This window comes from Aethalodelphis obliquidens, unplaced genomic scaffold (assembly GCF_003676395.1).
Source record: "Aethalodelphis obliquidens isolate GAN/ISIS:26980383/991018 unplaced genomic scaffold, ASM367639v1 scaffold13, whole genome shotgun sequence".
Lineage (NCBI taxonomy): Eukaryota > Metazoa > Chordata > Mammalia > Artiodactyla > Delphinidae > Aethalodelphis > Aethalodelphis obliquidens.
The window spans coordinates 2,514,048-2,538,895 of record NW_020837957.1 but is presented as its reverse complement, the minus strand read 5'-3'; the positions used below and the strand labels follow the sequence as shown (position 1 = coordinate 2,538,895).

The window sequence follows — 24,848 nt, the reverse complement described above, 5'->3', positions numbered from 1 at the left end:
TGTGTGTGTGTGTGTGTGTGTGTGTGTGTGTGTGTGTGTGTGTGTGTTAGGCCTTTAGGAGGTTCCACGGCCACCAGAACTTCCCTCCCAGGCAGGGCCCAGGGCACTTTCATGATTTGTGGAATGACAGTTCTTTCAGCCTTTGGAGGGAGGGGCCTGGAATGAGACCCGTCTCCTAGGTGGATGCTAGACTACAGAAAGTGCTAAGAAGACAGTGGTGTTGGTGATGGGGGGCACTTTAAAGCAGTTTTTACACCCCTGTGGAAAAAGCCTGGTCCTTGGAGTCAGTCACGTGTTTGACATCTGGCACCCCCACTGATTGGCCTGAAACTTCTGCTTTTTATGAGAATTAAGTGCAAGCACCTAGCTCCGTGCATGACATGTTACAGATGCTCGGTGTATGCTGGAGCTCCCTCTCCTTGACTGGAACTGTGTTCCATCAAGCTGTAATCAGTTTAACAGAAATTGCGACCAAAATAGGAATGCTTACTGCCTGCTACACTCTGTGTTAGGTACTTTATATGCATTAACTAATTTAACTCTTAACAGCTTTAGGAGATAGATGCTATTTTTTATCCCCCCACTTACAGCTGAGAACATTGAGGTTTAGAGAGGGTAAGTAACTTGCCTAAGATTACAATCGCTAGTCAGTGGGATAGACAGGATTCAAACCCAAGTCCTTATGACTCCAGCTCAGGCTCTTAACTGCTCTGCTGTGTCATCTGAGACTTATGAAATGGGACTTTGATTTATGACCAGGCTTTTGCTCAGAATCCCTATTTATTCTTTGTTCTTCTAAGCAAGTTGGCCACCCACTTCAGTCCTCTGCCATAAAGCCTACATTATATTGCTTTAGCACTAACATCTTTCACATCTATAGCCTCATTTGAAAAAGGCATGTAGGAGCTTAAGGAAGACTTTTTGAGAGATTTTTTTGATCCGTTGGGCAAGATGGTTCCTCTCAGGTTCACGGATGGGCTCAGATTTAAATGACTTTCTCAAGGTCCACTTGCTAGTTGTGTATAGAGGCAATAAAATCACACACTCTGGATTACGGTGATATTTCCATCGGGTGATGTTGCTTGCTTTGTTACCTTCATCTTTCATTTAACCATTTAGCTACTTACTGATCACCTAATACAGTAAAGCATGGAACAAAAGTGACAAGAGTCCCTGCCCTCTTGGAGCTTATATTGTTGCATCAGGTTTCCTCACCAACCTTAAGACTGGTGCCTGCTAAGATGGTTTTTAAGGTTTAAGATCTTCAGTCTTAACATTTCTTAAGGTATTAAGCAGCTGATTTCAGGACATTTTCTAAATTACATGTTTTTCTTTTCAATTTTTCTGGGTTCATACCTTAATTCATCAACATTTTATTTGCATTTTCTACTTCAGGAATCAAAAGCTTTGATTCCTTTAAGGCATCCATTAAGTAATTCACTGTAGGTGTGATGGTTTCTCTAGTAAAAATCAGATATCCAAAGTATTTTATTTTGAGTCTTGTCATTGATTTAAACATTTTTTAAAATTTTACTTTCATTTATTCCTTCTTTAATGATAGTCCTTTAAAAAATTTTTATTTTATATTGAAGTATAGTTGATTAACAATGTTGTGTTAGTTTCAGGTGTATAGCAAAGTGATTCAGTTATACATATACATTTGTCATTGATTTTAACCATCATCCAGTCTACTTTTATCATATACATCTGGCCATGGCCTTTGGCCCAAAGCACTCATATTCTGATCATCATATTTGTGAATATTAATATGATCTATCTTTATGTCTGTCATCTCCACTATTCAAAATTTAATTTTATGTTCTTCCTTTAATAGATACCTGTATTTCAGAAGATACCCTTGAAAATTTAGCAGGCTTTCCGTATCTTCAGACACTGATTTCTGGAATTTTGCATCTTAGAAAATAGTTGTGCTACCCCATTTATTGCAGTTAGTCCTGTTCAGACTCACAGAATCGCATTTTGTTTCTGTTACTTTTCCCTCATTCACAAAGTATTAGATATACATATCTCTTGCATAAGACTTTTATAAACTAAAAAACAATTGAGAATTTACAAAATTTCCCTGATTTTTTTTTTCATGTAAAGTAGCATCTACAAGATTGAGCCACTAAAGTAAAGGCTAAAGCCACTAAAGCCACTTTCTTCAAATGAGAGAAAGGCATTTTCTTTCAAATCCTTGAAAAATTATAAGGAGGTTAGGGTGGAAGAATTCACTGCTATCATCAAAAAGCTTTTGATTTCTCACTTTTATCCTTACTATTTTCTGAGCTTCTTTGTATTCATTTGAGTTGGGAATGGAACCCAGTGAATCATGTTATTTTTAAAGGGTACTGAGTGATTCCTACTGGTCAGTTTTTCTAGGATTAAAGATTTTCTTTTTGTACCTTGTAGCAAGAAACTTGAATTGATTTCTTGGAATTATCCAAAGTATTTATAAGCTGACCTTGCTCTTTTCCTACTTGTTCTAAAAGTAAGTAGTTAGAGCATGTTGTTTAGTTTATTCAGAAAGAAATGTTATTTGAATGAAGCCATTGCACAAATGCTGTAGCACAAAAAACACTTGTCATCCTGAATGAGTCGTCATTTCACATAAAGTGGGTCACCAGTCTTAGGTTTAAATGTTCAGATTACCTTTTTTTTTGTTTGTTTTTATTTTATTTATTTATTTTTGGCTGTGTCAGGTCTTCATTGCTGCAGGCGGGCTTTCTCTAGTTGGCGGCGAGTGGGGGCTACTCTTCATTGCAGTGCGCGGGCTTCTCATCCCAGTGGCTGCTCTTGTTGCGGAGCTCGGGCTCTAGGCACGCAGGCTCAGCAGCTGTGGCTCGCGGGCTCTAGAGCACAGGCTCAGTAGTTGTGGTGCACGAGCTTCGTTGCTCCGCGGCATGTGGGATCTTCCTGGTCCAGGGCTCGAACCCGTGCCCCCTGCATTGGCAGGCGGATTCTTAACCACTGCGCCACCAGGGAAGCCCTAGCATGCCTTTTAAGTGCTATATGGGTGTGTTTAATTTTTTATCATTGGAATGTCAGTTTTCTGAGAACAGGGATTTTTGTTGTTGAGTCAGCCTATAAAAATATCAGAGTAAATGCATATTGTCAAGAAATTCTGTTGCTGATCTTGATTTCTCAGAGTTTAATCTCTAGGCTAAGGCATCACAAATTGATACCATTTTCTTGTCCTGTCCAGTAATACTGGAGGTCAGTTTGAAAATTATTAGGTATAATGTGATTTCAATACAGTGTTGCTTGTAGTAGAGAATGAATAATGGAAAAACCAAACTCTTCTTGATTATGGGTTTTGATAGAATCCTGGTGATTGTAGTCTGATCCTCAATCCCCATGACTCCTGTGTTCAAGTAACATGTGATCTGATGGTGCATATTAAAATGCTTTTGTGAGTTTAAAAAGATTTATGCAGGGGCTTCCCTGGTGGCGCAGTGGTTGAGAGTCCACCTGCCGATGCAGGGGACACGGGTTCGTGCCCCGGTCCGGGAAGGTCCCACATGCTGTGGAGCGGCTGGGCCCGTGAGCCATGGCTGCTGAGCCTGTGCGTTCGGAGCCTGTGCTCCGCCACGGGAGAGGCCACAGCAGTGAGAGGCCCGCATACCGCAAAAAAAAAAAAAAATTTTATGCAGTAGCTCTTCTTAAAGACTGGTGGAACTTCAGGTCTCTTCCTACTCTAAAAGGTTCTGAGTGTGCATCCCTCTTCTGGTTTGGGGCACTAAAGCATGGAGGCCATCTGGTTGATTTGCATTCATCCTTGGCAGCATGCTGCCGGAAACATGGGGTAGCAAGGCCCCAGGCATGCTGTTAGCAAGTATGAATGTGGTAGTGCTGTTCTTTACCCACACCTAAAAAGGCGTATTGGAGGGATTTCCCCATTTATGCATCTGGAGAGACCGGACTGGCTTCTTCCCTCTACAGGGCCTTTGCACATGCTCATCCTTTACCCAAACTGCTTTCTCCCCACCTCCCATGATAGCCATTCCATCTCAGCTCAGTGTTACTTCCCTCTTGAGTCCCATGCTGAATCACATTCCTTATTATATGCTCTCTTTTTCCTTCATGGTATTTTAAGTTCTTTATGATTACTTCTTTCTCTGCATCTTTGTTTGATTCTTTTAGTCCTGTGGACTGTAAGCTCCACATGAGCAGTGACCATCTTGCTCTTGTTCTTCGTTGCGGCCTCCTGGTATAGTTCAGCTTTTGGCACGAAGAACTGCTCAAAAATAATTGTCAAATGGGTCTCCTAAATGTGGGATTTGAACACCTGCTTCTGAGCTGAAGCAGGGTATTAGATGTAGCTAATTTCAGATTGCTGTTTTGCTGCAAGGCAGGGTATCTATTTATGTAATTAAAACAATTGGTTATATTACATTTTTAAAGTTGAAAGTATAATGATTTGTTCTTTGAATCTTTTAAAAACTGTCGTGACAAAATAGCCAAGTCAAAGTCTTCACATCAAAATTCATACTTATATCCCCTGCCTGGCCTCCTATCATTAGTTTTGCCTTATCCACTGCAGAAAACCTTCCCAAACCAGCCCTCTCCAGTGTCAGTCATTGGAGTTAGCAAGGGGCATAAAGATGACATCATGCCACACCCACTCTACTGATTTTAGATTGCTTTTGTGTTTTGTGCCATCTCCCACTTCGAATCTAAGGTCCTGTGGGAATGCTGGCCTTGCAGCCTCAGAGGTAACTCATCCCCCTTTCCCCAGGCACCCCTCCACTCCTGCCTTGTCATGCATGGGACTGTGCTCCTTCTAAAGCTGGATTCTGATAAAATGTGTGGAATGACCAACAGAAAACTGAGACAATAATCTGTATTAATTTGGCAGCCATTTTCAAATCACTAAGAGTGGGTGCTCCTTATTTGCAAAACATAGTTTGATTTTACTCTTAAAAAGAGTTTGTGAGAAGCACCAAGGAAAGCTGTTAAAACAATGCAGAGGGCTTCCCTGGTGGTGCAGTGGTTGAGAGTCTGCCTGCCGATGCAGGTGACGCGGGTTCGTGCCCCGGTCTGGGAAGATCCCACATGCCGCGGAGCGGCTGGGCCCGTGAGCCATGGCCGCTGAGCCTGCGCGTCCGGAGCCTGTGCTCCGCAACGGGAGAGGCCACAACAGTGAGAGGCCCGCGTAATGCAAAAAAAACCAAAAAACAAAAAACAATGCAGAGCTGTGTAGGTGGTGGTGGCGGTGGTGTTGGTGTTGGTGGTAAGAATGGGACCAGGAACTTTAATTTTACAGAACCAAACTGCTATTCCTGTTTAGTATGAATAAGCCTTTGAGGTGAGGTTGGGAAGTTGGGAGGACCTTTATTTGCTGCCTAAGTTTTCAGATAAGAATGACTCAAAAAATATTTGGTGAACTGAAAGCATCATTGGTCAGATTTGTTCCCAGGCCCTCCTCCTTTCACCATACCATCTGCTGTTTCACCATTAAAATGAAGCCAGGGGTAGACTGGATTGGGAAGAGGGTAATTCTAAAGGAAGTAGATATGGGAAATAAAAGTGCACATCTTTGGGCCCCTAAACTATTGTTCACAGCCTCGAGAGAGAGAGGTTGTTGATGGAAAAGGCACATAGTCCTCATTCACACTGGACAGGGCACTCTACACCAAGAAGCAAAAGTCCCTGGCTTCCTTTCTTGAAGCAGTGAAAATAACATCTTCTTCTTTGATGTTTACACCCTAAGATGTCTCTCTGTCCTCTCAGTGTCCTCATCAGTGTTCCCCCCACCCCCACCTTCTTCCTCCCAAATGCTTTTTCCTGCCTGTTTATGGTTTGGGCTGCTTCCTTAATGAAAGTGTCCTCTTATTTTCTGATACAGTTACCTCTGCAGCTGATTTATTTATCTATCTTTGTCTTTAGCTCAGCTCTGAATGGGTTTTGGAAAGTAGAGAAGAAAATCCAGTCTACTTTTTGGGGGGCATTGGACAGCTGGATAAATGCAGGTATGTACATTTGCATATTTAAAAGAAAGACAAAAAGGAAAATAGCTTCTATAAAGAATAATGAAACTGATCTTAAACTTATAGGGCTATCTGTGCTATATCCATTTATTTTTCAATATCGTTATTTTAATTTTTGTTCGTTCCAAATGTTGCCTGTGCTACTTTGGAGATTTTTTTTTTAACTACTAAAATATGGGAAGTACAGTCTAAGTTCCCTTGTAACCTCTCCTAGATATTCACCACTGTTAACAATTTATTGTCTGTTTTTCCGGATTGTACAAATGCATAACCAGAAGGATCATAATATACATGTTTTGCTGTTTTCATTTTGCAGTGCGTCATATACATCTTTCAATGTTGGGTCAAATAGTTTTTTTTTTTGTTTTTTTTTTTTTGCGGTACGCGGGCCTCTCACTGTTGTGGCCTCTCCCGTTGCGGAGCACAGGCTCCGGACGTGCAGGCTCAGCGGTCATAGCTCATGGGCCTAGCCGCTCCACAGCATGTGGGATCTTCCTGGACCGGGGCATGAACCCGTGTCCCCTGCATCAGCAGGCGGACTCTCAACCACTGCACCACTAGGGGAGCCCAAGTGTCAAATAGTTTTATGTCACCTTAACAGCTGCATAGTATTCCTTTATGTTGGTATTCTTTTTTTTTTTTTTTATAAATTTATTTTATTTATTTTTGGATGCATTCGGTCTTCATTGCTGCACACGGGCTTTCTCTAGTTGTGGTGAGTGGGGGCTACTCTTTGTTGCGGTGCAAGGGCTTCTCATTGCAGGGGTTTCTTTTGTTGCAGAGCATGGGCTTTAGGCGCAGAGGCTTCAGTAGTTATGGCTCATGGGTTCAGTAGTTGTGGCTCACGGGCCTTAGCCGCTCCGCGGCATGTGGGATCTTCCCAGACCAGGGCTCGAACCCGTGTCCCCTGCATTGGCAGGTGGATTCTCAACCACTGCGCCACCAGGGAAGCCCTTATGTTGATATTCTTAATTTTGTTTACTGAGTGCTCTCCTGTTGGACATTGTATTTTTGTTTTCTATTTCAAGTGGTGCCACATCTTGTACATAAATAATTATGTATATTTGCCTGATTATTTCTGTAGGGTGAAAGTGTATAATACCATCTTTAAATTCTTCCCCCGCCATGTCTCTTTAGACTCTTAAGGACAAAGGTTTTTTCTTAAGTTATAAAGCAGACTAGCTACTTTGTCTTCCATCTCTATTTTTCATTGTTGGGGTAGAGTTGGAGGCTCAGTGTTGGGTTTTAAAACTTTCTTGCTTGATAGTTGATCTGAACCTTAAGGTAAGTTATGAGCTAATCTTTCAGCCTGGTCTCTGGAAAATTTTGATCTTCAGATTTATTTTGGAGATTAAACAAGTAAAACCAAGTGCCTCTTAGTTTGTAGTATCGAGGCATATCTGGTTCGTGTCCTTCCTGCAAGTATCTCACCTCACCAGGGCAGCTAACGGACCAAGCACATGAATTTGTTGAAGAGAATTTGCTTAAGAGAACTGTGACTGTGGCCCTCCCTCCGTGACTTGCTTTGGGTCATTCTGCAAGCTCTGTGCTAGGCACTGGTGATACAAATATGAATGACACAGTCCCTGTCCTTAAGGAACTCAGCACGTGGGAGTGAGAGAGGGACAGACAGGTGAATAAGAGGGTCGTAATTCAGTGTGGTCAGTGCAGTGTGGTGAGTTTGAGAGAGGACATCTAACTCAGGAGGTGGGATGGAGGTTCAGAGGTGGCTTCCTGGAGGAGGTAATGTCCGAGCTGAGTTCTAAAGGCAATTGAAGTTTGCCATGAAAGGGATGAGGTGGGAAGGCACTCCTGGTAGAGGAATCAGCATGAGCAAAGGCAGGAAAATGAGATAAACGGCTTGGGGGTGGGGGTGGGGGGGTAACAAGAAGATGGCAGCTTTGTGAGTTTCAAGCCTGCAGTAAGAGGCCGAGAGTGATATAACATGAGATGAGGCCAGTGCGGCTATCTGGCCAGGTGATGGAGGGCCTCTGTTAGGAGCTTAGGATTGGTCTCTAGATTAATGGGGAGCCTTTAGAGGATCTGAGATGTGCTAGGGGGACATTTCTTTGGGGGCTAAGTGAAGGTTGGCTTGGTAGGCAGGAGGAAAGTAGGAACCTGGGGTCAGGGAAATTGGTTTGAGGCCATTGGTGCTGGGGTGAGGGGGAGAAAGAACATGCAGGACTTTCCCTAGTTCCCCTCTCTTTTCTCACCATGCCCAAAGCTCAGTTGCTGAGGTTGGCTCGTTGATCCTAGTTGCTCTCCCCATTGAGGGCGCTCAGGTGAGTAACTTATTTTCAGGCTTGTCACCAGTGGATTCTGACCTTTTCAAAGCAAGGCTTCTCGCTCACTTTCTGGTGCCACAAAGTGCTGCCCATCGTCCTGCCTCTCCGTGGGGTGAAGGGACCTGGCTCCACTCATTAATTCTCATGACCCATTCATGTGGCTTATGAACATGAATCGGTAGTCCTTTTGTGTGTACTATCTCAGAGCCAGCCTGGGCTAGGCTCTAGGGGCATGAAAATAGGTAAGGATGGTTAATGCCCTCCCCGAGCTTGCCGTTTACTGGGAGGTAGACATAAAAGTAAAAGACAGTGTAATTTGTGCCAGTAGGTCTATTCAAAAGTTAAATGATTCTGGTAGAGGTAACAGGAATATTAGTAATGTTAACATCAGTGGTTCCAGAATGAGGCACATTTTTCAACTACAACTTGTGTGCAAATACAGAAAATAAATTCAGGTCATGTCTAAAATTACTCTGATTTTTGACAATATGGTCTTAACCATAATTCATGAGCGTGCATAATTGATTACTTCCCATGATTGTACCTGCTGTGAGCTCTGGTACATTTGATTTTCAGGGAGGAAAGGGGCAGGGGGAGGTACTTATCCAATACCATATCTTTCGGCTTGCTTACCTTCAAAGCACTCTTTCACCACTTAGTGCTTTTAGCACATAGAATGACCGCATAGTCTCATTTTCCTTCCACTACAGTATTTAAATATAAAAGAGGACTGCAATGCCATGGCTTTCTGTGCTAAAATGAGGAGCTCCAAGAAGACTGACGTGAATCTGGAGGCCCCTGAGCCAGGGGTGGAAGTGCTCTTCTATCTGTCGGATAGGGAGCCCCTCCGGTTGGGCGGCGGAGAGTACACAGCGGAGGAGCTGTGCATCAGGGCGGCGCAGGAATGCTGTGAGTACCGGCAGCTGCCCAGGGCCTAGCAGGTCCCGGTGTCTCTGCCCCCGCACCTCCACTGAGTGGAGAGAGGTGTGGGCTCTGGGAGTCATTCGTTCTGCCCTGCCTCTGCCACTGACTTGCATTTGACCTTAGGCCAGTGAATTTAATTCTGAGAGTTTCACTTTTCACTTTCTTTGCTGCAAAGTAGCTTATTCCTGCTCTGTTACTAATGAGCTACAGGGATACCAGGGAACGATGCTCAGTTTTCTGATTTCCCCTATATCTATGAAATTGGAATAATATCAGCACTAAATGAGTGAAGCGCCTGCACAAAGTTACAAGCTCAGAAGTGCCATCTCTCAATATATTAATTGTTTAAAACTTCTGAAAAGTGTGGTCTGTCCTTATGCTACCATGACCTGCCTCCTTATTGCCTGGCACCCCCTCCCTGCCCCCTGCCCCTGCAACGTGACGCTAAGTTGAAGGGAGAAGTTAAATGTCACTTTGTGGCTTGGTCAGATTGCCAAGTTGTGAAAAGGAAGGACAGTGAGGCTGTGAACAAGACGTTTTTTCTTTTTTCTTTCTTTCTTTTTTTTTTTCTTTTTTTTTAAAGTGAGACTTGTCTTACTAAAGTTAGCCTATTGCCCTTAGAAGGTAGGAAACCAAACTGACTAACAAAATAAAGCCCTTCATTATCCTTTAAACTTGGAGTCATTGGCAATTTTTGCCTACCTGCTTTTAAATGACAGGTAAATTTAATTCATAGAAACTGAAGATCTAATCCACGTAGATCGTGGTGGTGGTTATACAACTCTGTAAATGTACTAAAATTCATTGAACTATACACTTAAAATGGGTGGACTTTATGGTATGTAAATTACATCTCAGTAAAGCTGTTTTTAAAAAATCAACTCATTTCATGATGATAGATTAACTAGCCATGATGGCAGATAGTCTGATCCATGCTTTACTTATATCATCTTTAGTCCTCAGAACAACTCTGCGGGGGTAGCATGGTTGTTTCAAGAATCAGCTACCTTGTTTGTAATACAGCTTGTCTAGAAAACCCATTTTCTTCCTGATATGTCTTTCTGCTTAAAATGCTTTAAATACAAGAGTTCCAATAAAAGGGGAGAGGTTGGTGCTATAGGGAAGAATGTAGTAGATCCTTACTGACAAAACATAACACTAGATAAAATTGGCTGAGTTACAGATTATTATGGGGAAAATGCATTAATATTTTAGTTACTTTGACTAGATAGCAGAGTAGGTAAGGAACCAGCTTTGGACAGCAGCTTTAAAAGTATTTGTAATTAGCAAAACAACTAGATGTAAATTGGTGTTTCTAAGGCATTTTTTCCCCTTTACCTTGAGATTTGGTTTATAGTGTTTATTCTCTTAGCCAAGCTTCTTGCCATCAGCATAGCAAGTATAAACCTTAGTTTGTTAGCAAGGATCATTTGTACAGAATTGTTGGGCTGCAGTTAGTGAGAGATAGAGGAATTGCTGCTAAAGGAGATGAGGAGGAGAGCCTGTGAATCTGAAGACAGACACAGCCCCTGTATCCTGTTACTCTGGGCTCAGGGTCAATTTGGGGCATCAGTTTTTAAGCCCAGTCTGTAGAGAATGAGTATTATCTTTTGTAACCAACTCAGGGGATTGTTGCAAAAATTAATAAATTTTAAAAATAGATGAATACAGAATACCACAGATTCTTGTAGCTATTATTATTATAGTACATGATGTTTTGGGGTCTGTATACTTCCTCATTTTTCACCAATATATGGTAAATTTTTGTTCTTTTAGCTCACATTATTTGCCCCCTCAGTACCTCTATCTAGGTTTGAATGCTAGCCCTGGATTTTACTAGTTGAGTAACCCTGAATCAGACTAAATCTCAGTTTCTTTATCTGTAACATGGCAAAAATAATACTTAACCACATTAAGTGTTAGGAGAATTAAAAGGTAATAGATGTGTGTTAGCCTGATGCCTGATACGAAGCCCTCAGTAAATGTTAGTATTGTTATTATTTTTCAGTACTTTTATATAAACGGTATCTTTCATCTTCCTATTTTTAAGTAGTAATATTGTTTGAATCAGACCTGTGGTAGAATTATAGACCTATCCATGATTATAGATAAATTATTCTTCAAATATGTATGTTTCACATTCAAATATGGATATGTATAAAGAAAAGCTAGATTTCTAGGCCAGTCCACAGAAGCCAATTTATGAATGAAAACCTACTGTTTACCTGAAACATAGTCCTGATAATACTGGATCCAAAAGCCGTTTGCCATTTTTCCCAAGGGAAAATGCTCTTTGAAATTTAGCTCCATCTTCTCTGTTACATGGAGGAGTGTAACTCTGAAGGGGTAACTCCCAAATATCTTGAGAAGCAGGAGTTGAGGAATTCAGCAGAGGCATGAAGATGACAAGAAAGCTGTAACTTCTTAACTTAGTGTGTGCATTGGAGAGAGTCCCTGCCTAGGTGAGCAGGGCCAGCCAGGGTCCCAGTCAGTGTCAGTCTCACTTCAGATGTCTGAGTTGGGAAACAAGTGCCAGCTACCTCATGTTCTCCCATGATTTTTTGCTTTTTAAGTTCATTGTATCTTAGTTTGAGGCCTGACCACACATGAAAATATCAGCAATGATTGATTACTTGCAATCGTTCTCCTATCTCCCCTGACACTTTTAGATTACAGGTCTGTGTAATTTTAATCATGGGCTCAGAAGTGAGTGGAAAGGTACTTTCCTGGCTTCATCATCTCCCTTATCTTTTTGAACATTCTTGTGTCAAAGGAGGCAGTTAGGTAGGGAGGCAAGGGAGCACTGTTGGACCACCTTTTTTAAGCATATATGTTCTTGCTAGTTGGCTACCAATAAAAAATATTTTTGGTAACCATACAGAGTACTTAAGTGTATTGTTATTAATGGAAATAGATTTTGATCACTGATAGAAATCACTTTGGTTATTTATTCTAACACACATTTCATGTGCTATTGCCAGGAACTTGTTCACATGTTTAATGTGTAATCACAGTGTGTTAGAACCGTTTAAACATTTTCTGTAGGAGACAGATTAGGGATTTCTCAAACTCTAAGAATGTTTCTCACTGTGATTAACAAGGTGCACATCAGGTGGTATCTGGAAACCTCTCAGATGGCCTTTTTTTCTTTGAAGCAGGATTTGGTAAGACTCTGTCATAGACATTGTAATGAGAAATATTATTAGACTTTTATTTTTAAATGGTTTTAACCTGGTTTGCCAGGAGCTATAGTATATATTCCTGGGGAGCCATAATTTTTTATTATTTTGTTTAAAACTGCCTGATTGAACATGGTTGGAAGTTGTATTTGGCCCTAAGAGGATGCGAATATGATGTAGATTCTTTTTGGATAAGAGAATTTCTGGTCTTTGCATATGTTGTGCTTTGGAAACAGATGGCCAGATTTATATGTCTTTAATTTTCTGATGTGTCCTTTACTTTTCCCCAGGTATATCTCCTCTGTGTCACAACCTCTTTGCCCTGTATGATGAGAACACCAAGCTCTGGTATGCTCCGAATCGCACCATCACCGTCGACGACAAGATGTCACTCCGGCTCCACTACCGGATGAGGTATGGGTGCCTGCTGGGCTCCCTCATGCAGGGACAGGCAACGGTTAGCCTGGAGCCCTGATTCACTTACCAAGAAGTATTGTAGTCATTTTTATAACTTGTAAGTTTTGTATTTGCTTGGTATGAGAAAGGGCTTCTTCAGTATTTGGAAAACAATTCAAGGTGAGTTTGACCACCTTCCTCTGCCACATTTTAGAAAAGAAATCATTATGATGCAGAGGGTATTTTGAATAGAATTAGTATCCTACAGCAGAGTTTTTTATTCAGTGAATCATGGATATGAGTTTAATTTAGTGAGTTATGACCAGGATTTTTTTTAGAAGAGAGAAATAGATGAGGACAGATAATATCGGCATATATACATATCCTAAGAATATTGTTTTTTAGAACTTCAGTTTGAGATATGTAATCTGTCTGTATGTACTAGGTCATGATAAAATAAATATGTTTCTTACTAAAAGTTGCAGCTAGAGAGCTTGAGAAACATTGCCTGAAGTGGAAACCTAGAAATCCTAGCTTGGTCTTGTTCTAAAGAGGTGAATGTTTTGATCCACTCCCTGAGGATTTTTATCTAGTGGGGCTGTAATTTTTCTTCTGGTGGGTACTCACTTGCCTTTTCTCCCATATTGTAGACTTTGTTAAATGTCACGTAGTCTCCCAAGGTGGCACAGGCAGTCAGGACTACCACTGTAGTCTCTTGAGTTTATAAGTGTGTTTGTTCTGTACCTAGAATTGAAAGTATGTTTGTTAGATACTAGCTAAGCATACTTTCACACATACATTTAGCAGAGGAGCTTATGAATTCACCCTATTATAAATAGGGTGAATCGTATCTGAAAAGAATCTTAACGTACATAGATGTGATTAAGTCAGTGGGTTAGCTCAAATGCTAATGGTACGCCGGGTCATGCTGGAAAAGCCCTGGAGATCTCAGAGGCCCTCAGTATTTTAGCTGCTATTTACTCTGGGGAGTCAGTAGAGTTGTTACCATTCCACAGTGGCCTGGGTGTTTTTCTCAGCGGAAGCTGAACCAGATCTACGTTCTTTGATAATCATCCTGGGGCTGACTTTCCTCTTCTCTCTGTACTCACCCACGGTCTCACCTTAAGAGGAGAGCTGTGTGTCACGTGAGATTTCACGCCCCAGATTTAGGGAAACGTTCACCCCACCCAGCTGAGCCTTGCGACTATATTTGGATTTGTTTTTCAGAGTGTAATCTAGCTTTCTGTGGCCTGGGGGTTGGCTTTGTGACCCAGCATTGAAACGTGTATTTGCAGCTCGAAGTCTAGGAAGTGGGGCATCTCATTGAGTTCTAGTTCTTTCCCTCTAGGTTTTTCCACTTGGCTCGGAATCTAGAATGGTAGAATCTGGGACTTGGAAGACACCTGAGTTTGCCTGATTCAATTCTTCCAATTTTTTAGGGGGAAACTGATGTCCAAAAAAGAGAAGTGAGTTACTCACAGTTACACACATAGTGAATTGTCTTGTTAGCATTAGAATCCTCTTTGAGGCCTTCGTCTTTGCTGGTCATGTGACTGCCTCATGATTAAAAGCTGTCTTTGCCAGCTCTCTGTTTATGTTAGCTGCCAGGAAGTGCATGGCTGCCTCATTTTTGGCACCTTGACTTTGTACCTAACATTGGGCTTCAACAGGATATTGCTTTGTTACCACAGCTCTTTGAACTTGGAAAAAAAGATCCCACCCTAAGCTAAAACATTTGCATTACAACAAACTACATAATTTTGAAACCTCAGCATCTCACCACTAAAAAAGGTGTAACACGAAAATAAATGTTGGTGACTATTTCAGTGGAATCCCAGCTCTATGTTCTTGTACTTTAATTATAGTTTTCTGCTTTTAGATAATTTTGATAGCTATTGTTTTGTAATGTATCTTAATATAAGACAAGCATATTCTTTATTCCTTTTTTTTTTTTAACATCTTTATTGGGGTATAATTGCTTTACAATGGTGTGTTAGTTTCTGCTTTATAACAAAGTGAATCAGTTATACATATACATATGTTCCCATATCTCTTCCCTCTTGCGTCTCCCTCCCTCCCACCCTCCCTGTTCCTTTTTAAGAAAAAAAAGTTTTCTTGCTTTATCATCTAAATGAATTTTACTATCCATTAGTAAAGTTCTATAGAAGCCTAAAGAGAATTCGTTGTATATAATAGCTGTACACAAACTTAGAATATGTAATCATCTGTAATATAATTTTCTCAAAAACTTGCAAGGAAGGCATATCTCTTATTGGCAGGTCTGTCTGTCCCACCAATAAGGGGGATAATCTTTCCCTCCCTCCTTCCTTCCTGCAGTGTTCTTCCACATCATTCTGCAAAGGAATATCAGCAGCTATCATACTACATTTATTTAGATCATTCTTAATTTTTTTCCTTTAGCATGTTGTAATATCAGGAATTGGCCCAAGTTTAATAATTAATTTTGAAAGGGGCACACGATTTCTGTCTTCAGTGTACTTACTAGTTTTGTCTTATTAGCGATTAGGAAGATGTTGATTTTTTTTTTTCCTTGAAACATTCCCTGTTGTTACATTTATTTATTTATTTTTCTTGAAGTGTAGTGGATTTACAATATTAGTTTCATATGTCCAACATAGTGATTCAGTATTTTTGTAGGTTATACTCCATTTAAAACTATTACAAAATAGGGCTTCCCTGGTGGCGCAGTGGTTGGGAGTCCACCTGCCGATGCAGGGGACACGGGTTCGTGCCCTGGTCTGGGAAGATCCCACATGCCGCGGAGCGGCTGGGCCCGTGAGCCATGGCCTCTGAGCCTGTGTGTCCGGAGCCTGTGCTCCGCAACGGGAGAGGTCACAACAGTGAGAGGCCCGCGTAAAAAAAAAAAAAAAAAGTTATTACAAAATAATGGTTATATTTCCCTGTGCTATACAATATATGCTTGTTGCTTATGGAAGATGTTGATTTTGGTAGTTAACTGATCTAAAGTTTTTTTCTTTTTATTGTCTTATTAAATAGAGAGCTGTCAGCCTTTGACTATAGGCAATTTCCAGAGATCCAGCCTTGTTTTAGGCTTCCTTCAGCCTTTCTGTAGTGGAGAAGCTGCACATTGCCTTATCTTGTCTGAACATCTTACCTAAAGGCTTCCAAGGCAAGGCTAGTCTCACAGGGCTCAGACAGCAACCTCAGAAAATGTCCTTGTTCAGCCCCGAGGGAGTATGCTGGGCCCTATTAGCTACTCTCTTAATCATCCCATTTAGACTCTCTCACCTGTCTCCTCCCAGGCAGACCCCCTGGAACTTACAGTAGATCACTAGATTATTGTATGAATGAAGAGAACTCTCCATTTTGGATTTCCCTCAGCAGTCAGAGGAGTTGGCCATGGCCTTGTCCATCTTTTTCTGCCCCAGTGTCAGATTTCCTGTGTCTGCTCAGCTGGTAGGGCTGGTTCACCTCTTACTTTCTGCCTGCCCGGGGCAACCGATCCTGGAGGAGTCCTCCCCACCTTGCTCTGTTCTGCCCTTGAAGAGCAGGCTCCTCAGCCTGGGGGCAGCATGAATTCTGGCCTCTTTGTCAGCTGAGAGCCTCAGGCTTCTACTCTCACGTGGGAAGGTGCGGGGACAGTCCTGCAGCTGTGGTTTATGGTGCATGTGGACTCTGTGGATACGTGGCTCTTTCTGTCTGAGAGAGAGATGCCAAAGGCCACAGTCAAATTATCAGTCATTTCCGTGAGTTTTGTGGAAGATGGGCTGTATAGAATCACTTGAAAGTTGTAAAATGTTGATTTTTACCTTTAAAGTAACTTCTTATCCATCCTTTCCATTTTAATTGCTACTTCTTGAGTTAGGTCATTCATTTGCTGTTTCTGCATCCAACAAGCATGTATTAAGCACCTGTTATATGCCAGGCGCTGGGGATTTAGTGATGAGCAAGGCACTGAGGCCTCTGCCCCCACAAACCTCACGGCGTTGCCCAGGCTGCTGCCTTAGGCGCCTGCTTGTCTCTTGGCCTCTCTCATTTCAGTCCATCTTCTGTGGGGCTTTCTTCCAGTGGGATCCTGCCTCACATCAGTTTGGCTCAGTCTTTCCTCTGCCTTCTGTGTATGGTCCAGACTCCATAGCCTGGTATTTATTTATCCTAGTGCCAACTCCCTTCCCCAACCCTTTACCCTTCCCTGCCACATCCCCTGGCAGTGGCAGCAACTTCTTCCTCCTTGGTACTCCTTTGACACCTTATCTGAGACACTCATGTTCAAGAAAAACTTACCTATGAGGCACAATGCCTTGGGCTCATGATGTTATTAGGGGTCCACAGAAGTGTTTTAATTTTATTAAAATCAGGGAAAAAAATAATCCAGCCTGGATTATATTCATCTTTATACCAACATAGTTGTAAAATATAACTTTAATATTTTTTTTTAATGGAGGAAAGGAAAACTGTGTGGGGTCCATGGAAGTCACAGTGTAGCCCTATTTATGAGATGTGCCCCCTGGATTTAACTGATTGGCTACAGACAGGGAATTCACAGGAGGCAGGGACTGTGCCTGAGAACCCCTTGTGTTCCAAAGCCTGGCCCAGGACCTGGCATGCCCTAGGCTCTGCAAATAGAGCTCACTGACAGATATCTGAGTTTAACGGCAGCTCCTTTTGGGGAGGTTTTGTATGTTCCTTCTCCATGCCGTGGTGGTTTTTCATCAGCACATGGGCATGTCAAGGGAGAGAGACCCAGGTACCTTCTGAGTCTGTAGCCTAGAGCTGGCCTGGATCAGCTTGGCTCAGTCACTTTCACACATTCCAGAACTCATTATGTTTCTTTTACAGATGGCAGAGGAAAGTAGTAGTGGAGAAAACAGGCTTGTGGTCTTAGGTGACCTAGCCTCTCGGAACCTCAGTTTTCCTCATCTATAAAATGGAAACAGTGAAACATACCTTGTACAGTTGCTGTAAGCATTAAATAGCATAATGTATATGAAGCATTTATTAGTTCAGGGCACTGCAGCTGATGCTTGTAGTAGTGTTTGTATATTTCTTCTGTTTTAAAACTTTGTTCATTGTAAGATAAAAAGTGTCAGTAACAGCCATCTGAGAATTAGGAAACACTGCTACATTAACGGTATGTCTTGACTGTATGATGAAACTAGATTTCAGAAATGTTAAACTGTGAAATAGGTCTTGGATTCAAGGCAGGCTGGCATTACTAACAGTGGAGGGAGTTGCTGGGCTAGCATCTAGTTCTAGACAGCAGTGTTTTCCTATCTAGGAAGACGGAGTGGAAATTACTTTGTGATTTTAAGGAAGTCACTTTATCTCCCTGAGTCATAGATGAGGTTCTGGCAGTATGCTCTTCACAGAGTGCTTGTAAGAATGAAAAGAAAAGGACCTTATAAACAGTGAAGCGCTACACAGATGAAAGGTCTGTCTGTTTACTTCTCAGGGAAGTTTAACCTCTGGCACTGATCGCTCTGGGTAGAACCAGGATGCCTCTCCCACGCATGCCAAGGTCCCCTTTCCCACAGCTAACATTCATCTTCCTGCCTTACAGGTTCTATTTCACCAACTGGCACGGGACCAATGATAACGAGCAGTCAGTATGGCGACATTCTCCAAAGAAGCAGAAGAATAGCTACGAGAAAAAAAAAGTTCCAGATGCAACCCCTCTCCTTGACGCCAGCTCATTGGAGTATCTGTTTGCTCAGGTAAGATGTTGGGCCCAGGAGAGCCTGGAGTTTGTGGGGTGGGTAAGACATGGTAGGGGTCAGATTCCCTGGCACAGCCGACCATGGTGGCAGCTAAGATGCTTTATGGCCTGTTCCATGGGTAGTTCTCACCAACCCTGGACTTGCCCCAGGTGAGGAGGGGGAAGGCAGTTCAGCATCCAACCGGCTGGTTATCCCACGTGTGGGCTTTTTGGGCTTTGCTTCTTCCCCATTCCTTTCTTTTTCCCCCCTCCTACCATTTCAGTTCGTGTCTACAGTGCCTCCTGTGCAGAGAGCAGAGGGGGGAGCTATAAGTGAGGGAAGGTGTAGTTCAGCAGGGCTAATCACAAAGGTACTTCTCAGCAGTCACAGAGAGGAAGGAGGTGGCCACTCTGAGTCACAGTGGTGGCAGGGTAGAACAATAAGACACTAGAAGAAAGCCAGAAAGAGAGGTTAAGTCACCTAAATTACATTACCCTGAGATAACTAACATTTTTGTATATGTGCTTCCTGATTTTATCATGCAGATATGTATTATGCACTATAGTTTTTGAAAATATCTTATTGTTCTGAGTGTCTGTGTACTTTTTGCTAAGGCGCTGCAGAAACTGTGGTGAACAAGACAGACATGGTCTCTGCAAGCACCAGACATATAATCGAGTTGGACAAACAAAACAAGCAGATAAAATGATACATAGATAATACACAAGAAATTGTGAAAAGTGCTATGAAGAAAAAGGCCTTTGTCATAGAGCGTATGGGGAGGGAGGTTTGAATGGGGAGACCTAATTTAAATAGTGTGATCGGAGAAGATCCCTCTAAAGAGGTGGCATTTATACTGAACTTTGAAGAATAAAAAAGTGTCTGCAATTCTAAGGGAGGAGTGGGGAAAGTATTTCTTCGGAGTAGAGCAAAGCTTTTCAGAAGCAGCACTACTGACACTTTGGGCTGGTTAATTCTTTGTTGTAAGGGATTGTGGAATATCTATCCACACCCCTGGCCTCCTCTCCTTAGATGCCAGTAGCACCAGTGTAGTGGCAGTAGAGTTGGAGAAAAATGGGTGGATCTGAGATTAATTTTGGAGATGGATTTGATATGATTTGCTTATGAGTTGGATGTGAAAGGTGAGGATATTTGAAGAATCAAAGAGAATTTTGAGATTTATTTTGGGCAGTGTTTGGTAGATAATGGAGTGATTCCCTGCATAGGGAGACTGGGAGCAGCAGGCTGGAGAAGGGGTGGGAATTGGGAGCTCTCTTTTGGAGACACCTGTGAGATACACAAGTGGAGATTCGGCTAGGAAATCGAGCGTGAGACTGGAATCCAGAGGAGAAGTCAGCCTTTATTTAACTAATCCTTGTTTCTGAACATGTTTGGTTTTTCTTGATTTTTTTCCCCTGTTATGCTATCACTGTTACAAAACAGCCTCATACATGCGTCTAAATGTGTGTTCTGTTTATTATTTCCTTAGGATGTACTTTTACATGTGTGGGTTATGTGTCACAGTTGTATTCTCTTGTACAGCTTTAGTTGTTGATTGCACACTATCCACGTTCCATAATATACCTGAGGACTGGCCTCAGAGACAGTAGAGAAATGGGACAGGGCACAGCCCTGGGCACATACTGTGTGGAAAAAATAAGTGAACTGGCCATTTTCAGATTGGTCTTTTTGAATTCAGCCTCCCAGTTTTACATATATTCATTTCTGAGATTGATTCTTTTACTTTTTTGGGAGAGGAAGTGTAAAAAAAAAGAGTGCACCATACTTCAAGAGTAAGTATTACATTAGAACCTGACTTTTCAGAGCTTCAGGAATGAGTTACTTGAGGCAGTTGTACAGTGATATTGACAGAAAATCACAGCCAGACAAAATAGTTTCAGATTTTGTTCTCCTCTTCACACATTGCTGGTGGAGATGATTGTTGTTGGTCCTTGGTAGTTTGTAGAAGTGGTCAGTGTCCTTTTCTTACTGAGAGAAACAATAAGTCCTACCTTGGGGAAAAGGGGGAACTGCAGCAGTTAGAACCCTCCATCCAAAACCCACTAAACTAAAGTTGCTTCAGGGAAAGTGAGTGTCTTCCTTATATAGGAACACCACCCCCATACTTCATGTCTGCCTCTTTTTGAGCTGGAGAAAGGCTAACGAGGTCCCAATCCTAAGAGCTGTGTACACTTCCAGTCCGTGAGCTTTAAAGACTGAGTTTGACTGTAGCACAGTGTTGCAGAGCTGTAGCCTTGCAGTCACATCTGGTCTGACCCTCTACCCCACCACTCACTAGGTCCCCCAGCTCCCACAGTATTCTTTATACTTGACTTTGGTTTTGGTAACTACTTGAGGTTATATATTTCTGTTTGTTCTTCTTTCTTTCCTGGAAATCTCCGTAAGGTCAGTGATGTGGTTTGGTTAACTGCTGTATCCCTAGCACCTAGAATAACATCTGGCCCGTAATTGGTTCTTGTTAATCAGTGATTACCAAGTGAGTGAATGAAGTTATTTAACCTTTTGGTGCCTTAGATTTCTCAGCTGTTAGGCAGAGATGATGATGTTAGCATCCCCCTCATAGGGCTGTTGTAAAGAATAAGTGAAATAGTAAATGAGAGGAACCTCGCACAGTGCCTGGCACTCAGGTTAGGGCTTAATAAAGGGGACCTAGCAGCCGTCACTGGCTCGTGGAATGTGGCGTGCCTCAATGAGTGAGGGGGTGTATTTTGGTGATACATTCCACTACTGGAAACTTGAACAGCAGATGTTGAAAAAACTTACGTGTGGTAATGATGCAGTGTAGAATCTGGATTCCTTCTCCTTTCTGTAAATCTACATCAGAAGGGTGTGTGGTGCTCTGTCATTTATACACCGGTTTGTTGTGGAGTTAACAAATAATCAAACCCCAGACAGCTGTCACGTCCCATACCCTGGTGCAGCCCAAGCCTAGTACATGCTGCTTTTCATCATCACTTACATGGGAAGCCCCACAGAAGGGCTTCATGTGTTCATACTGTTCACCAGCACCCAGCATAGTGCGCAGTGAGTATTTATTAAACGAATGAATTAACCTGGGGGGACCTTTCCCAAGCCCCTTCATGCCCAGCTGTTGAGAAAGAACTTTGGTGCCAGAGAAACTCTAAATCTCGTTAGTCTCATTGCTGTACTGCTTATTGGGTAGCACCTCCCTGTATGGGGAACCTTCCTCTCAAGATCAGAAACATGAGTGGACTCTTGAAACTTAAGTGGTGGTTCATTTCTTCTCACCTCTTCTCCAAAGGGACAGTATGATTTGGTCAAATGCCTGGCTCCCATTCGAGACCCCAAGACGGAGCAGGATGGGCATGATATTGAGAACGAGTGTCTGGGAATGGCCGTCCTGGCCATCTCCCACTATGCCATGATGAAGAAGATGCAGTTGCCAGAACTTCCCAAGGACATCAGGTAAACCTTCCTGCTGGCTAAAGAATTCATTGTGGGAATGGTGTTATTTTTGTATGTTTTCATACATCTCAGTTTGTTTTTGTTTTTTGTGTTTTGCGGTACGCGGGCCTCTCACTGCTGTGGCCTCTCCTGTTGCGGAGCACAGGCTCCGGACGCGCAGGCTCAGCGGCCATGGCTCACGGGCCCAGCCACCCCGCTGCACGTGGGATCCTCCTGGACCAGGGCACGAACCCGCATCCCCTGCATCGGCAGGCAGACTCTCAACCGCTGCGCCACCAGTGAAGCCCCTCATATATCTCAGTTTAACTACTGCCAGCTTTTGGCTGACTACTGCTCTCTGCAGAGTGCAACTCTTTTTTAGAATATTTATGAAAGGTAGCACATTATAACTGTGTCCTGATTTTGAATGTTGGCTGATGACCTCAGAAATTTGTACTAGGGTGACAGTTCTGAGCTGGGGTGCCAGTCAAATTAGTGGCCTGCATGCCCTCCCCCTTCCTCTCTGCCCATGCTGGGCATTGCCATCTATCACTGAACTTTTTCCTTTTGTGCTGGATCTGTCCTAAAATCCTTCTCAGTATAGTTCTACAGGCAGCTGCTTTCGTTCCCAGCCAGAACTAGTTCACTAGAGAGCCATTAATTCTGATGTGAAGCACGATCAGCTGTTACCTTAAGAAAACTGTACTTACTTAAAATTATCATTTGTGATCAAGTCTTTGTGAAGGAGTATTCAATCTGCATAACTCCCACCCATCTATGAAATATAATTTTTATTTTATTTTATTTTTTTGACCGCACTGTGCTGCATGCGGGATCTTAGTTCCCCGACCAGGGATCAAACCTGTGCCCCCTGCAGTGGAAGTGCAGACTCTTAACCACTGGACCACCAGGGAAGTCTGGAAATATAATTTTTAAATCAGTGAGCTATTGTGATTGTCATAAGACAGTCTCATTTTGAAGAGGGAATTATTTATAGTGGTGTTATTTGTGATAGGTGGCATGTATCTTCTCATAAGGTTACTTCTTGTATCTCCTTGCCCTTGACCAGAGTCTGGAGCAGATCACAAGTTGCTCCTCAGAAATGGAGGGACTGATTAGACATATGCTGTTCTGCTGCTTTCTCTGTTTTCTGTGGCTTTTGCTCTGGGCACCTCCTCTTTATTTTTTCATGAGGCTAAAGTAAAAAATGATAACTCTCTGCTGATTTTCCTGTTACATTAATCTAAAAAATTACAATATTTGTTGGGGTTAAGTTTCAAACTCCACAGTTTTCCACGGTTGTGAAACCATCTGTGCCGCAGGGATTTCCCTGTGCTAGGTGCTTTTTCAGGCCTGGGAGTAACTGGCCGACGGGCCTCCCCACTTTGACCCCCAGTGGACTTGTTCTCTTTTTCTTTGGTGTTCATACTCTTCTTAAAGCTGGCTCCTGTTCTAGCAGTATATCCATTTGCTGAGATTCTGTTAGTCATAGATACTCTCTCATTAGCACCTGGATGGGTAACTAATCTTTCAGTTTACTTGTTGATCCATTTAATATATCTGAGACATTTGCACATGGCAAACACTAAATCTTTTGTATTTAATTAGCTTTTATGGGTTTTTCCCATTTCTTATAAAAGTAGTTTTTGATCTTTATAGAAAAACTGTAAAATAGATAGGCAAGTAGAGCATACAAAACATCTGTCACTCTTGACACCTTCCAGACGGCTTTCTAACTGATGCTGAATCTTAGTAACAGTGTGTTTATGTGAGCACCAGTGTGCACGGGAACAGTGACACTAGCAAACAAAAACACAGATAAGTGCATTTTACTGCCTGCCTTTGTGACCCAGAAAATCTGATGATTCCTGTAGGAATTTCCCATTTCAGTAAAATCTGTGGAACATGTACTTTTCTCTTTTCTTTCAGTCCCTGTTCACCTCAGTCTCCTTACGATTATCATCCTCAGAGTTTTACTCCATCTAAGACCCTCTGGGAGTAGACCCTTCTTTCTCATTTGGCAACACAGGGAAGGAAGATTTATAGACTTAGGTTTGTTTCTGCACTATTCTGCTAACCTATACATGAAAAAGAGACTTTTTTTTTTTTTTACTTTCAGCTACAAGCGATATATTCCAGAAACATTGAATAAGTCCATCAGACAGAGGAACCTTCTCACCAGGATGCGGATAAATAATGTTTTCAAGGATTTCCTAAAGGAGTTTAACAACAAGACCATTTGTGACAGCAGTGTGTCCACACACGACCTGAAGGTGAAATACCTGGCTACCTTGGAAACTTTGACAAAACATTATGGTGCTGAAATATTTGAGACTTCCATGCTACTGATTTCATCAGAAAATGAGATGAATCGGTTCCATCCGAATGATAATGGAAACATTCTCTGCTATGAAGTGATGGTGACTGGAAATCTTGGAATCCAGTGGAGGCAGAAACCAAATGTAAGTGCTGATAGGTGGCTGATCAGAACAGAGCATCCTGTGTCACATGGTGTGTTCCGTGTATTCTGTTGGGATTATCTCTTTGCATGTTCATCACCCCTGTCAGCTGAGTTTATTTCATGGGCTAGAGACCATGTATCATTCATCTTTTATTGTATCCATGTAGCAGCAGATCTAAAATAAATATTTATTGAGTTCTGTAGGGAAACAGAAATATAATAACAACATATACAATATGTAATAATATAGTAGTAACAGCAGACATGTACCAAGTGCTTACCATGTACCAAGTACTTTTCTAAGCATTTTACATGTATTAACTCAATTATTCCTTAAAACAAATCTATGAGAGATACTACCATTTTCCCTATTTTATAGATGAACACAGAGGCACAGACAAGTTAAGAAGCTTGCCCAAGGTCATAACTAACTAATAGTGATTATGCCAAGAATTGAATTTAGCCCTCTGGTTCTGTGAGATAGAGTAATTTTTCTTGCAATCTGGAGC

General features: G+C 42.1%; 1 protein-coding gene across 3 annotated transcripts in view; it reads left to right on the top strand.

Annotated features, from left to right (window-relative positions):
* Window positions 1-24,848, top strand: part of JAK1 (Janus kinase 1) — a 139,545-nt gene that overhangs the window by 80,445 nt on the left and 34,252 nt on the right. For all 3 annotated transcript variants that reach the window (XM_027113980.1, XM_027113981.1, XM_027113982.1), the window contains 6 exons: window positions 5,890-5,972; window positions 8,986-9,184; window positions 12,669-12,792; window positions 18,317-18,470; window positions 21,736-21,899; window positions 23,998-24,340. In XM_027113980.1, coding sequence (XP_026969781.1) covers window positions 5,967-5,972; window positions 8,986-9,184; window positions 12,669-12,792; window positions 18,317-18,470; window positions 21,736-21,899; window positions 23,998-24,340 — 990 coding nt within the window. In that variant the 5' untranslated portion in view covers window positions 5,890-5,966. The remainder of the gene's footprint in view (window positions 1-5,889; window positions 5,973-8,985; window positions 9,185-12,668; window positions 12,793-18,316; window positions 18,471-21,735; window positions 21,900-23,997; window positions 24,341-24,848) is intronic.